Source organism: Cyprinodon variegatus, unplaced genomic scaffold (assembly GCF_000732505.1).
Source record: "Cyprinodon variegatus isolate N-32 unplaced genomic scaffold, C_variegatus-1.0 Scaffold503, whole genome shotgun sequence".
Lineage (NCBI taxonomy): Eukaryota > Metazoa > Chordata > Actinopteri > Cyprinodontiformes > Cyprinodontidae > Cyprinodon > Cyprinodon variegatus.
Window position 1 is genome coordinate 166,477 of NW_015150956.1, and position 15,309 is coordinate 181,785.

Here is a 15,309-nt window from a genome sequence, read left to right on the forward strand (position 1 = left end):
TTATTCAAGAAAAAAAGACCACAAATTAAACGCAAGCAGTATTATCAAAATAAAGTTAAATATAAACAAAGAGCAACAACAAAAGCATCAGATTTAGTGACCTCAACAATGATATAACACAACAGCTTATTGCACTTGTAAAAAAAAAAAAGGCAAAAAAATGTAAGCAACATAGACTTTGCGGAGTTTAAATCCTATAAATAAATGCAGTTATGTTATTACCACAGAGACAACTACAATAGGCGTCACAGAGTCAAAGCCGCTGCTTGATTAAGCTTTGAAATAACCAGACTTTTCCATAATACAGTTTTTTGTAGTTAGACACTATCATCTGGTCATTAAAAAGCCTTTTTTTGATCATGCTCTCCGTTGCCAACCGCTTCTCCATAAGAAAACTTACCTTCCTAAACAGTGTTTGGGGTTCCAGACTCATCACACATAAAAAAAGGTAAATCTCAGGATTATTTCGGAGTTTGGCAACATATTCCTGATCCTTCAATCCTATATGAAATATTTACATTTCTCAGGTAAATTGACCTAAATATTTACAACGGTACCTTAATCGGGGGATTTCAGAACCTACCTTGCAAAAAAAAGCATGAAAGCCACTGTTACAACAGGCCATGCTTACAACACATTTAACATAAACTCCTTTCTCTCTCTTCATGATGAGATAAATCAGGAGACACGTGGGGTAAAGAGGTAAACGATGGTGAGGGATGTAGTGATGAGATTCACAGTAGATGGGAGGTACAGCAGGAGCAGCAGCTTTAGGAGGCGAGTCCCAAAAAGAAGCCGCCAACGAATCCGCTGGTCAGCACGATGTTCCTCTTAATGAAATCTGTGGCCTGCATAAAAGGGGTGGGGGAGAGGAGATTTCTTATATCAGGACTAATTTTGCATTTTTTTTTTTATCTCTTGGCTTTAATGCAACTGTTGTAACATAACACTAGATGGCACTGATTTGTTTCAGCTGGAATAATGAACTGGAAACCATAAAACACATTATATTCCAATTCTAATATGTGACATGACAAACAAAAAAACAAAAGCTCAACAAGATGGAGTTTAAAAAAAAATAAAGAATAGCAGAAGGTTTATTCCAGGTACCTTTACCTCCTCAATGAATGTGTGTATTTCAGGGGCTGCTTTGTTCGCTTTCTTCTTCAGGTGCTTCTTTGCTTTGTTTACGTCCTTCTCCACCTTTTTCCAGTCCACCTGAACGTAACCACTGTGATTGGCAATCTGTAAGAATAATCTAGTATCAATGCTTCTGTTCACTTTGATATTCATCATTCCGAACAGCCCTGGGTTTAAATAAAGTGGACTGATGTGATCGGTTGGCAGATTGATGGGTTAAAAAATGAAATGTTGGTTGGACTGGCATATTGACGAATGGGTTAATTGATTGATTGCCAGATTGGCAATACATCATGGATCAACGCAACATTTTTATGTGGGTGTCTGATCATAAACAGTAAAAGAAGCACATGGCATGTTGGTAAAAGAGAAGCCCTTTTAATCTACATAAAAGCTTCATCGAACAAAATGATCGACCGATATGAAAGAAATATGCACCCAGATGGCTTGTATCCAGCTATTGCAAGCTCACACAAAGCTTTCCTTTCTGCTGTCAAGAGAGGACCAGCATACTGTACAGTCGGCCTCTTCACTCCTCATTAAAGCTGGCCGTATATAAGTATACAGCAGCTGTTTCTTTCAAGGTAATGTAAACTTTTTTTTTTTTTTACTAAGCGCTTACCTGCAAAAGAAGAAATCCTCCACCGATGGCAGTAGCTGCAATTTTCCCGACTCTTTGGAAAACATAGCCGGCACACCTGTACGGGTTGACAGACAGGGTGGATTGGTTTCCAAAAGGCTAAGGCTAAAGAACTGGGCTTTGTAGAAGAACTTAAAACTAGACAAAGATTGCATCAAATTTAATTGGAAATAATTTGAGCAGACCAAAATAAAGTAGGTATGCTTTGGTGAGGGTCTTGAAATCTATCTTTTTCCAACTGTTAAGGCTACCATAAAAAAAGGATTTAGAGCGCATTTACCTACTGTGTGATTAAGCATAGTTTTCTGTTTTTGTTTTCCTTTTTAAAGCGCTATTTCACAGCCTCAAAGTCATAAAGCTCTGAACAGTATAGACATAAAAAAAACAACCATAAACAGCATTATGTCATTATTTAAAATCTTAATTGAACAAAATGTTTTTTTATAATTTTATTGTCTGGACTTAAAATAGCATATATTGTTTAACCACAAACTCCCAATCTCAAATGTAGAGAAGCATTCCCACAGCATGACACTGCCACCACTTGGCCTGAGCCAATTACCAGTACCGAGGTATAGCGAGGTGGAGTTATTCATTCCTAACTTCAGTAGAAAGCTATGTTACTCCGACAAGCAAATTTAAAAATGAAAAAAAAAAAAAAAACACTAAATAATAATAATAATTGAACTTTATGGATCTCACACTGGAGAAATTTACTTCTGTATTTAACCCATCCCCTTGCAAGTGTAAATAAAGAAATAAATATTGCAAGTGTTTGATAAACTTTACATTTGGAGACACTTTTTTTGTAATTGTTACAATTTATATTTGATTCCTTTTACGATGAAAGAGAAAAATTATACTTTTTTTTCATTTTAAAAATGCCTCGTCTACAAATTAGACTAAAAACTTTTATTCAAGAGCTTTTACTCAAGGGTATGCTCAGAGGATACTTGATGCATGGCGTGATCCTGGGGTGCTTTTCATGCAATTAAACAAAAAAAAAACTTCACTTATACATCTGAGTTTTAGGGCATCTGCATAGTTTAAGAACTCGTGTTAAACTGTTTTTTATTCAGGGGTATGACATGAATGGAAACTGAATAAAGGGAAATTGCAAGCTATTTTATGTACCTATTACACTAAACTCAAATACCCCTGGGGGAAGGGGTACTATTGAAATCACTATATAGGCAGGGGCGGAGCTAGATGGCCCCCCCTCTAATACAGATGGTGGCAGCAGCAATAGTGGAATATTCAAGTGGAATATTAAAAATCTTCATATATATAAACAATTACTTGACAACAAAAACATTGTGGTTAATTATGCAGATCAATACACTACCATTAAAGATGATAAATACAAAATTAATGCTCTTTTCAGAGCTAGACTTTTTGTCTTATGGGGTAAAGAGAAAATTATGTGTTTCTGTACCGGTAAGTCAACCTAGGAGTCTTCGGTGAAATCATAGATAACTATTTTAATACAAACTTAATAAAAAAAGTAGGTAAGTAATGACGATGGAAAATATGTTTGCCCAGAACTCAAACCTGAAAGAATTTTATCCACTATATTTTTTATTTAGACTGATGTTTAAATATATGCATCTGTTTGTTTGGAAAGGCTGTAGGAAAGGATAGTTTGTCTTTATTTAGAAAATATGGATGTTTTGCATGTTCATTTTCCTGTTGGAACAGTGTAGATTGACCCTGAGGTTCTGGCGCCTATTTGCTTTCAGCCACCCCTCAGTGTACATTGGTTATTGCCTGGCCACCCTTATAAAAATATTCTGGCTAAGCCTCTGAATGTAGGTATGTATTAAAATATTTAGACTGGTTTGTTTCAGTTAATTAACACTTAAAAACGGGTGAACGATATTAGTGTGACCCCCTCCCCCATCATTACCAGCCTGTCACCCCTCCCATCATGATCTGGGTAGCCACAGAATACTTCTCAGCAATCGGCCCGGAGTTGTTCCCGAACACCCGGCTCCACCACTGGTGCCTCCGGGCATATTCTGTGAGGTCCACCACCTCATACACCTCGTCTTCGCTGTCTGGGTCATCCTGTCCTGCTGGGAGCGAAAGAAAATGTATCAGTCGAGCCTCCAAACCCTGGTGCTAGCTTCTACCTGTTTAAACAGGGAGTTAAATAGCTAAATAACGTTAGCTGGCTAGTGTTAAATGGCTTTCGGTGAGACAGTGTATTTTTAAATGTTCACAATACATAATTTTAGATGACTATATAAAAACAGCAAAAAAAAATTTTTCTCTCCAAAAAATGACAAAAAACAAATGCTAACCTTCCCTCTGGTCCACCGTCGCCATTTTGGAGTCACCAGTTATGTCACCAGGATGTTGACAATTTTAAGCCACGCCCACATCACTACGTTTTGCCACGTCACATGGTAAAAACAAAAAAAACATTTAATTTATTTAGGTTCAGCGGTTTAGGAAATACATTTTTTTTTCTTCATCTAAAAAAAAACCTGATGAAGAACAGAGATTGTTTCTCGTCTCATAAATATTTTGCTGCTATTTTTTTTTAGGGAAATATAAAAGGATGTATAGATAAAAGTGCCGCTTTTCATAGTGATAGGTGTTAAGAGCACATTATCTTGTTCCTACTCATTTCAGAAGCAAAATATCCAAAATACGTAAAAAAAAAATATAGATTAAAGTATTTATTAAAATAGCTTACATATAAATAAAAAGGAGAAAAAAGATTTTAAGCTTATTGGTTAATTTTTAAATACATTTTGTGTTTATATAGCTGTTAATATGGACCTATATGTGTAATAAAAAAAAAAAGCCACGACGATAATGATGATAAAGGGAAGAAAATATGAAGTTTAACAATTTTTGCTTTTCTATAGCTCTTAATTTTTGTCTTGTTATAAAAGTCACGATGATAATAATGGATTATGATACTTAAAACGCTTCAGTATTATTATGAGCTGCATTCAAATAAGGTATGAATTATATAAACACATATTCTAAATATATGCAATTACTGCAACATAAGATCATCAATGTTTCTTGAGATGAAAATGTAATTATTATATTAAAGAAAAACTCTGGATTACAGAAGAATTTTAGTGTAACAATAATGATGAATTATATATATATATATAAAAAAAAAAAAAACAAATAAATGAATACACCAGAAAATAATAATAAAGAAATGTTTATTATGACAATAGAATATAAAGGGCAGATGGTTAAACCAGTACTAAGCTAATTTAATTAAATATCTATATATTAGAGACTTAGGCAGATTTATTTTGTCATTTTGTATACACGAGTGTAAACAAAAATACATTTCGTTTAAAACAGCTCTAGACAAGTTCATTTTTTTTAAGTGCAGCCTTGAAAACAGTAATAAATACATAAAGAAAATTGTAATATAAACATATGACTGTTTATTTACAGTTCTAACAATTTCTTAAATATATCTTATTATTAGTACAATAATTTGTCATTTTCAGGGACAAATTTACATTTAAAGATTAAAAAAAATGATATACCAAAGGAGTCATATGGTAGGAAACGGACGCTGCTATTGGCTAAGATGGAAAGAGAGGGCGTGGCCAGAGCAGCGCGTGGGTTCGCTTGGGTTTCACAATTATAACAACTTTATCTTCGCGGCCGAAACGTATTTTATGGTGAAATCCTTCCACCTCGGATGCTGCACCGACTTACGTACATCCCAACGACAGGATAACATGACTTTGTGATGAAAAATGTGAGGAGATACCCGGAGAGCGCTTTTGTGCCCCCCCGACAGGATTTACTACACCGAATCGCATCTCATCATCCCGGGGAAAAGTTTTTCATCGTTTTGTTATCTTCGGCTTCCTTCCTTTGATTCGGCGGTGCAGAGCGTTTCGTCTCATGCAGTCTTGCGGCGTCTCCCTCGCCGCCGCCGCCTGCGCCGCTGCCCGGAGTCTCGGCTCGGCTTCTTCTGCTGGTAATGAGGAAAAGAAAATGGCGGCGGGAAAAGCGACTGAAACAGAGGAGGACTTTCCGACACTGACAGCCCAGGAGAGGGAGACTCTAGTCGGGATCGACAGGTCGGGAATTTCAACTCCACGCACTTATATTTATGCTCAAATTCGCAAAATTAATCCCATTTTCCCCCATTGCGTGTTGAAAATATCCCCGAACCGCCCCGCGAATGATACTGTGTTGTCTTCTTGCTTTTTGCAGCTCACTGTTTGGGTTTCAGCAGCTTCATGAAGATGGCGCGAGAACGAAGGCCCTGTTGATGAAGGTAGCTGATCTAACTGAGTGCATTGCATTACCAAGCTGCGTTCATATCCACACAGTTCATTTAAAAATACAAAGCACACTGCAGGGCTTGGAAATTTACCCTGGTTCTAGGAGGCTAGGCCGAATGCAAGTGGGCCAGTCTTTACAGAGACCAAGGCCAGTTAGCCGTAGCCCCTCATTTAGCCAGTTAGCTCCACTGCTCATCCGATGAGCGACCCTGCACCTGCGGGTATATCTTATCCTCCCTAACTAGCTTAAATAACAAGCTGTACCCAACGGTTTTACTTAGCTAGTTAGCGTTAGCATATGTTAGTTTGAGGCAACCGCCCTTCCAAGCAGCTTATCTGTGTGCAGTTGTGCACAGCGTCGTCCTGCTTTTCACCACTACTACCATTTTTTTTACTTTATTGTGAACAAATTAACCGTTTATGTATATCCAATGATATATTATATATTTTTTCTGGCTGTTAAACATTGTGGGAATACTTTAACAACAGGAGTTGACGTTGTTTGGATAAAGTGAACCTTTTTCGGAGCTCTTCGGTTTGCGTTTTATTTTTATTTTGGGCTATTTATTACTTGAATGCATTACTTTTATTTTTACTCGAGTGTAGACGCCTGCTTTAGTGAATCGAATGGATACCCTTTTAAGGGACGTTAATGGCTGGTTGCCTATCCAAGATGGCGGAACGACACCGAGAGCTTTGCAACAATTTTCATATTAACGCTTTACTCTTAATCGTTTGTGTGTTTTCCTAACGTTGCGCTAGGTTTCTCTCTCCCCACCACCCTCTGTCTTTGCGCATTGTGAAACCATGTCCCTCTCCTCCACCAAGATGGTGTCAGGGTCCTTTGTTTACAGTTTGTGCATGTGCTTTCACCAGTCTGCCTCTACTATAATGCATTAAAACAACCAGGTTGCAAATGTCTCCGCGCTTTTTGATTGTATATCTTTGGTTTTTTTAATGTCTAAGAGTTGGAACTGTTGACAGGTGATAGTTTGGGGTGGCCTACAATGAATCTGCTCGCTAGGTGGTGTGGGATACCTACTAGGAAGTGGAACTGCTCTTTTGCAAATAGCTGCACAGAAGCAGCTACAGCGTACCAGCGCGGCAAATCTCGCGAGAGAGATCAACTTATAAAGGTGTTGGTTTAAGCCTAGAAAATGCCAATCACATATTTTCTTCGTTTGGAGAAATATTTGATATTATGTTGCCTTGCTGTTTCCACCCTTTCTTTGTCATCCCTTCCTAAATGCTTTCCTTCTTTGTCTTTCCTTTCTTGGTTCTGTCCTTCTATCTTCATGTTCATTTTCTTTTAGATCTGGTTCCCTCAGTTTTTTCTTTCTTTCCTGTCCTCATACAGAAAAACAGTTAAGATAGATATTTTTCTAAAAAGTAACAATATTTGAAATGTCTTTAAATACACATTAACATGAATTAAACACTGTAGTAACCTGATAAATGGAGGCAGAATATGTCTTTCAGTCATTATTGCACACATTCAGCAACACACGGGAGCTCTTTCAAGCTGGGCACAATTTTATTCACAACACCTGTCCCATCAACGCAGAATCAAAATCAGTAATACTTTAATAATCCCAAGGAGAAATCACTTTTGTTACATGGAGTTGTTTATATATATATATATAAATAAAATGATATAATACAATAAAATAACCCATTTTACAAAACATTCAGAAGTCTAATGGCAGTGGGGATGAAACTGTTATGGAATCTGCTCAAAACATTGGATGCATGTCCTGCAGATTCCATAGAAAGAAAAAAAAAATCCCAATCAACTGAGTAGCAAAACAAACTGTTGAAAGCAGTGCATCCTTGTTTGAGTCGTGTACGTGTGTGTACTCTTCTACGGCGGAGGTCTTTAACAAGGGGTCTGCAACCCCTAGGGGGTTCATTGGGGTACTGCATGGGGGTTGCGAAAGGTTTGGTTGATTAGAGTTATTATTTTTTTTTTCATTAGACAACTAATTGAAATGTCTTTAAATACACATAAACATGAATTAAACACACATTAGTAAACAGATACATAGAGGCAGAAGATGTCTTTCAATCATCAATGCACACCGCGACACACAGGAGCTCTTTCAAACTAAGCACATTCACAACGCCTGTCCCATCAACGCAGAATCAGAAATACTTTGATAATCCTAGGGAGAAATTACTTTCATTACATTACTCCATCTGTCATGGAGTTACTATGGGACCAGTTTGATGTAACTCCATTTCATACAGTATATATATTTAGGGGGTCCCCGCTCCATCTCGCTATCAGTTTGGGGGTCCTTGGCATGGAAAACTTAGAAAGAAGACCTCTGTTCTACAGCATTCAATTCAGCGCTCTTAAAGTAATGCCTAACAGTTTGTCTCAATATTTAGTGTAGGCTAAGATTCAAACAGATAAAGGTTCTTAGTGTTGTTTTCAAGTATGCTGATTTGAATTTGGAAAAGATGAAAGAGACTGCGGTGAAAGTCGCCACCACAAACTTCCAAATTCTCTTTAAAATGTTTTTGTTTCCAAAGAAGATTTAACAAGAAATCTGTGGGTTTAATGTCCTTTTGATTGTTGGAGCAAAATTAAATTTTTATCTTGCCATAACCAACTTGAGTCTGTAAAATGTATTCATTATGTATATTTAATATTGTCGCTATCGATAATGATAAAAAGAAATATAGTTTAGGTGTGTAGTTTTTCCTACACAGGTATTTTTAGCATGTGACGGGCTAGGATGGCATCAGGTCAGTGGATCTCTGTTGTGCAGATATATGAAAAACGATTATTCGGCTAATAAGGTTACTTCTGCTGGAATTCAACTACAACTGTAAGCCAAGATCGTGTCGTAAGCGGAAATGGTTAACAGGTAATAGTTCTGTTTTAACCTAATCAATTGAAATGTTAAGAACGGCGGATAAACCAGTTTTCAGGGAAGGTTGCACTAAGTGCGTTATTACCAACCAAGAGACACAAACAGAAATGGTCCATTTCTGTTTGTGTAACATATGTTGTGATTTGGTCAATGTTTTTAAAAAAAAAGCCCTTTGTTTATGTTGAGGACATGTTCTATTGAATAGAATATAAATAACTCAACTTTTAATTATGACATTTATATTTGTCCTTTTTTTTGTGGGAACCTCTTAGCGTTTCACAAAAACATTTGTGTTGTCCAACCCTATTGAGCAGCCTTAAATCTAGCTAAGTGGGTATTAAAAAAAATCAGATATTTACTGTTTAAAGTGTGTCTTTTGTTCCTATATTTGTCCAATATGAATTCAAATGAAAGTATTTTTAATGTCTTTTTTTTTCCAGTCTGGTTTTATGTGTTTGGTCTTTCATCAAGATAAAGGTTGGCAAATATAGCTTTGTTTTTCTTTTTTTAAAGGCCGTAAACTGATTATTTTGACATCGGTTAATCATCCCTATTAGGTGGTGCAGATGTTTTTAGGCCAATTCTTCAAGCCAGTATTACTCTTTCTCCTTCCATTTACAATAAAAAATGTAACGCATATCTCAACTCAAACATAAAAGGAACATTTATTGATAAATTATATAAGACGTTAACAACGAATGGCTTGGAGAGGAAACAAGGCAGGGGCGCTGAATGCACAAATGGTATCCTCCAATGCATGCACGTATTGGCCGTTACGGAAAAAAAACCATAATAAAATTGGCCGGCCAATGTATCAGTCATCTATAAATCAAGGTAATCTTTCAGAAATATCGAGTGTCAAAGATGCATTGTTCGACACAATATCACAATTTTATTCGTTGTCGAAACTTGAATCACTACAACATGCACGGCATCAGTTCTCATCCTAAAAACAGATTTTTTTTTATTTTTAGCCAAAGTAAAATTAATTCTATTGTTGGTTTTGTGTATTAAAACTATAAAAGCAGGTTTGTGAATTAGAAATGCACCAATAAATGGTTGAAGAATTGTAATCAGCCCATTTCATCTAGATCAGCCCTCATAGATAATGAACAGGTCGCAGAATGCCAAATCAGGGGTGTAGTGGTGGAGCACACCCCCCATAAGTGAGGGCTGCACTAACACTTAATTTGATCAAGCTTTACTGATACAAAAACATTTTAGTCGTATTCTTTTTAAGGCGTTAATGTGTCTTTAAATGAAAGAGCTGCAGTGATCCTGGTTGTCACGAGATGTTTAGATCTTAGTCTGCCACATCTCTGGGTGTAAATGCGCATTAGCCAAGAATGCAGATTTTAGGTGCAATATTCTGCATAAATGCCTATTTTAGCTTCAAAAATCTGTTAACTTTTGGGGGTTGTAGGAATAATTGTTACTTTACTTATTTTGTTTTAAAGCTTGGACATCAAGATTAGACCATGATGTGTTTTTTTTTTTTTCTTTATTCAGCCCAAGCGTGGTATGTAGATTAGCATTAATACTCAAGTATAGCTCCTACTTATCATCATATTCTTCTCTTCTAATACTGGACTTCTTTGATAGTTTATCTTATTTTTATGGCCCCTCCCCATTTCTGTGTTTTTTAAGCTTTTGAAAGCCCTGTCTGGAGCTCTGCCATAGTCAAGCATCCCCATTGTTGCACTGTCTGCAGCTAAGGCAAGGTTCAATGTTGCTGATAGATTGAGGTCACTGTATCAGTGCATGATGTCATTGACACTAACTCAAAATAACTGAGTGGAAGACAGACTTGAAGTTGTAAGTCCCTTTGTTTTTTCTGCTCAGGCAGAAGTGCATTTGGTTGTTAGAGGAGCAAATGTTTAGGTTGTAAATAATATAGCGAGTTTCTTATCTGGTGTTTTGGGCTGAGTTTTTGATGCAGGGATCTAGGTTTGAATCCTAATTGCAAGACAGGTTAAAATTCCTCCAAACCTGTATGGAAGTGGTACTGAATTGCAGGGACGCCAGTGAATAAAGTAGCAGAAGTAAGAGCTGCCCTTGTATAATAATAATTAGATCAGCTAGCGTAAATTTTGTTTTGTTTTTTTGGACTGTGGCAGGAAACCAGAGTACCCAGAGACATCTTTCACACACTCAAAGAAATAGCATCTTATCTTTATGAGTGCTAACACAAATGCCACAGCCTGCTTGATGCTGGACACATGCTAGCTGGTTGTATTAGATAAACTACAAACAAAAAAAGTAATTCTGCCACGTAATCTACTCTTCAATCCTAACTCCAAAATCACCATCAAATCAGTTGAATTGTTAAGTCATTATTAAACTTCATTATCTTTCTGTGTCCCTTATGCATAAACTCAAAATGTCCTTATACAGTCCATCAAAGCCACGCCAGGTGCATTAAAAAAATATCCAGAAGACTGTTTAATCCCGTATTATTTATTAGTCTTGGCAGAATAGGCTTCCATAGTAGATCAGAAGCCAGTTTTGTTGCAGCCCGGCTGTTCAAGTTGGCTCAAGATGCACCCATTATCTGCGCAGCTCAGTGTCCTGTGCAATCTCTATTTTTATTTTTTGCCTTTTATCAGCTGCAGCATCATTCTGAACTTGTGGAGTCTTCTTTTTTTTTTTTTATCTCTGGCTCAGTGTTTCAAATGATTATCATAATGTATAAATTAAATATTATACAATGTTGTATTTAACTTGTATGAATAATACTTAATATTTTCATGTTAATAGACAGCGGGAGACTGATAATTGTAATGTCACAGAATTAGGGCTGCAACTAACAACTGTTTTGCAAATCGATTAATTCATTTTTTCCGTCACGCTTATCCCAAGTGGGGTCTCCAGCTGTCTACAGGCGAGGGCAGGGTACACCTTGGACAGGTTGCCGGTCCATCACAGGGCAAATCGATTAATCTTTATTTTATATATATTTAATATTTTCGATTAATGCCATTAATGCCGGTGTCCAGGCTACCATCACCGGTTTGAGTTCTGTTGCTCCGTTCCCTGCCCCCGTCCGCCGGGGATTCTGGAGCTGACGGCTCGGTTCGAGTGCCTGGTGTGTTTCCACTAAGTGCTGCACTGTAGTCGACCAAAATCCCAGAAATTTAAATTCCCCCTGAACTTTTTTTTTTTTTTTATGTATGAAAAAGGACGTATTCGGGAAAAAGAGGTTTACTGAAACTCGTCATTTTGAATGCATTGAAAGCTGCCTTTTCTACTGGGGGACATCAGCTTCTTTTTTTCTCTTATCATTTTTGTTTGGTCTCAGAGAAAAAGATCAGAACTCGGATGAAACCAGAAATCTATATCGGCCATTAAGTGTCGAAAAAGTTTATATTTATAATTATATTTATCATAGATTTGTAAAGTAAACCTTCTCATGTAACCTTTTTCTTTTTTTGTATATTAACCATTGTAAATTCTAAAGGTAAGATGTCCTCTATTAGCGTTTCAGCACGCCTCACATCTTTGTTCCTTTTGATATTTCTAGATCTGGCGCTTCTGTGTAATGATCGGGTTTACCTGTTGAAAGGAATTTGATTATATTGGTTATATAACCTTTTGTTAGAGGGAGGTTCATTGTGTAGAAGTTACCCTTGTCCATCTGCATGATTACTTTCAAGGTTGTACGACATTCAGAGCCTTATTGCTTAACTTAACAAGTGTCCCTGGAAAACTTTATGCACTTCTTTAGAAACTGGAAAAAAAAATTTTTATTTTTTATTTTTTTTTAAGCGTGACCTCCTTATCTTTTTTCCCCCCAAATGGTACATTACTGAATTCAAACTTTGTGTTAATTTTCTTTACTAATCTCAGCTAAAAAAAATAAAGCTCAGCTGTAGATCATAATGGAAGGGAGTCGATCCGGTTCCGTAAGCTTTCTGAGAAAACCAATTCCGTAGGCTAAAAGCCTTTAAAATTGAAATGCCTCCAATATTAAAAAGTTACCAGCATCATTAGCATTATTGCTATGAACAAAGTTCTGAAGTGCGTTATTTCCACATTAAATGTTGACTTAGATTTGTAACTGCCATATTAGAATCTGACCAATGCTAATGATAATTTCCTAACTATATATAGACTGTGTCCAAACGTCCACCCCAAGCCCTAGATCCCGCAATCACTATATATAGCAGGGACTATATATTGAACTTTATAGTGAGCTCAGTTAACTTACCGTTCGGACAGACGATCACTGCTTTTTTTTCTCACTGTTGGTCACATAACTCCGGCTCCAAGCCTGTGCCATCTTTGCTATTTGTCATCGCTGTCGAGTAGCGACAGCAGGCTGCTGTGACGACAAATCCCATAATGCTTTGCGAGGAGATCTCTCTGTACAATGCAATCCAGGATACACCTGCTCGTCTAGTGACCATAGATCATCACTACTTTTCAAGTCCACTACTTTTTCATCCACTAGTCGTTCGGACACTCATTTAAAATGGCTTAACCACTATATAGTTCCCTATGTAGTTATTAGGGCCGACATCCATAGATTAGTCCAGATTAACTGAGGGTAAACTTTATCCATCAGTTGAGGTTTATATTAGGCTTGTCCCGATCCGATCCACGTATCGGATCGGGATGACGATATTGGCAAAAAAATGCGTATCGGCAAAGCATGTAAAATGCCGATCCAGACTGCCGATCCAGTTTTAAAAAAAAAATCCGGTCCGTATTTTCCAGTTTCGCCGATTGAAACGATCCATTCCACTATTTTGCGCCAGTGTTTCCCTGTTTCGCATTTTTATTAAAACTTACAGTAATACTTGCACCTTTAACTGTTTACGGTTTTACTGTTCACTGTGCAATTTCAGATTGCTATTCATAATTTTGTCCAGTTTGTGTTTATCTCTTAATAAACAGGAAAGTTTGTTGTTACCAAGCATTGTGTTTTATTCAATCTCACCTAATTTAGCTGTCTAGATGTTATAAAGAGTACTAAAACCCTTTTCAACATGAGTCTTACAACTAAGGCTAAATACTTTAACTTAAACTTAAATACATACTCGGATAGGCTGGTATCGGCCAGTATCGGTATCGGATCGGAAGTCCAAAAACAATATCGGTATCGGATCGGAAGTGCAAAAACCTGGATCGGGACATCTCTAGTTTATATTTGAAGGTGATGTTGGTGACCTTTTGAGGAATCTTAACTTTTGTCGTACACATCGATATTTTCTCTAGCCAGTCGATTTATGACTGATTGATTCAAACATTTATCATATCAAATTAATTTCTATATTTTTGGCAGATTTTTATTTTACTGGAAACTTTAGAAGGCTCAAGTGTAGACTTGTCACGACGAATGATTGTTTTTAGAGAGAATCAGAAAGACAAAATACAAGCAGTTACAGTTTAAAGTGAGTACAAACTGATAAGGACATTCTCCTCCCAGTCGCATATGAATGAATCAGGGTTTAGCAGCTTTTACTGATTTTGTCACTTCCAACGGTTATGAACCGCTAAAAATGAAGGAAGCTTAAGTTATGCTATGTTTTTCTTTGTCTCTTCAGGCTGTCCGCTGCTACGATTCGCTCATCCTGAAAGCTGAGGGCAAAGTGGAGCCAGAAATCTTCTGCCAGCTCGGCCACTTCAACCTCCTTTTGGAGGATTATCCAAAAGGTGAACAAAGCATGCTCAGCAAAACATCTACGTGTTGTAAAATCTCAGATACACCTCATAGAATTCAAATATCATTGAAAACGTTAAAGTAAAAACAAAGAAAAAGGAATCTTAAAAAAAAAAAAAAATTGTAGATTTGTTTTTTTTATGCACAACAGTAAGAACTAGGCATCATCCTTTTATCAAATGAAATATAGAATATAGAAAGCCACATTTCCTGTTAATTACTGAAAGTTACTTTCACTTCTTATTCTAATTAAGCTTCGTGTAAAATGTCATTCATAGACTGCATAAATCTATGAACTATGCCATAAAATGTTTTTTTTTATTATTCCAGCATTATCAGCATACCAGAGGTACTACAGTTTACAATCAGACTACTGGAAGGTAAGGCTCGTGTGTTTATGACACCTTTTTTCACACACCCACATCCACGCTGCCAAACAGCCCATAGTTGCTCTCACTCCTTCACAGGAAGTAAGTTTGGTCTCAGTTGGGTTAGATGTCAGAGCAAGGTGCGGTTATAGGTTTGATGTTAGTCATTCTGAGAACCTACATTTGAACTCTTGTGGTTTTAACTAAATGAGTTAATCTACTTTTTTTTTTTCTCATAAGTGATTAAGTTTACCAATAGCCACAGGGTTATGCAATGAGCAATGTCGGTGTTAGCCACAGAAAACAAAGCCCCATCATTTCTGGTGTTTATCACATTTTA

The 15,309-nt window shown here is 36.8% G+C and overlaps 2 protein-coding genes across 5 annotated transcripts in view; one reads left to right on the forward strand and one right to left on the reverse strand.

The window, feature by feature from the left end:
* Positions 1 to 356: 356 nt before the first annotated feature.
* fundc1 (FUN14 domain containing 1) lies at positions 357 to 5,447 on the reverse strand. Of its 3 annotated transcripts, none has more exons than XM_015390531.1 (6): positions 5,308 to 5,447; positions 4,084 to 4,166; positions 3,687 to 3,852; positions 1,763 to 1,838; positions 1,111 to 1,245; positions 357 to 848 (listed from the first exon to the last, which is right to left on the reverse strand). In XM_015390531.1, the coding sequence occupies exons 2-6, from the start codon at positions 4,106 to 4,108 to the stop codon at positions 771 to 773; spliced, it is 480 nt and encodes a 159-aa protein (XP_015246017.1). In that variant the 5' UTR covers positions 4,109 to 4,166; positions 5,308 to 5,447; the 3' UTR covers positions 357 to 770. The 3 variants fall into 3 exon arrangements, with proteins under 3 accessions (XP_015246017.1, XP_015246018.1, XP_015246016.1); XM_015390532.1 differs by having other exon boundaries at positions 1,117 to 1,245; positions 3,687 to 3,855; XM_015390530.1 differs by having other exon boundaries at positions 3,687 to 3,855.
* Positions 5,448 to 5,643: 196 nt separating this feature from the next.
* The window catches only part of kdm6a (lysine (K)-specific demethylase 6A), a 28,498-nt gene continuing 18,832 nt past the window's right edge, over positions 5,644 to 15,309 (forward strand). For both annotated transcript variants that reach the window (XM_015390527.1, XM_015390528.1), the window contains exons 1-4: positions 5,644 to 5,853; positions 5,990 to 6,053; positions 14,486 to 14,594; positions 14,932 to 14,981. In XM_015390527.1, coding sequence (XP_015246013.1) covers positions 5,675 to 5,853; positions 5,990 to 6,053; positions 14,486 to 14,594; positions 14,932 to 14,981 — 402 coding nt within the window. In that variant the 5' untranslated portion in view covers positions 5,644 to 5,674. The remainder of the gene's footprint in view (positions 5,854 to 5,989; positions 6,054 to 14,485; positions 14,595 to 14,931; positions 14,982 to 15,309) is intronic.

What these genes read in the sequence shown, in the direction of transcription:
- fundc1 (XM_015390530.1), bottom strand. Translation starts at nt 4,108, where the DNA reads ATGGCGACGGTGGACCAGAGGGAAG. An exon ending in GACGGTGGACCAGAGGGAAG is followed by an intron (nt 3,856 to 4,083) that starts GTTAGCATTTGT and finishes TTTCGCTCCCAG; the next exon opens with CAGGACAGGATGACCCAGAC. An exon ending in GAGGATTTCTTCTTTTGCAG is followed by an intron (nt 1,246 to 1,762) that starts GTAAGCGCTTAG and finishes TTATTCTTACAG; the next exon opens with ATTGCCAATCACAGTGGTTA.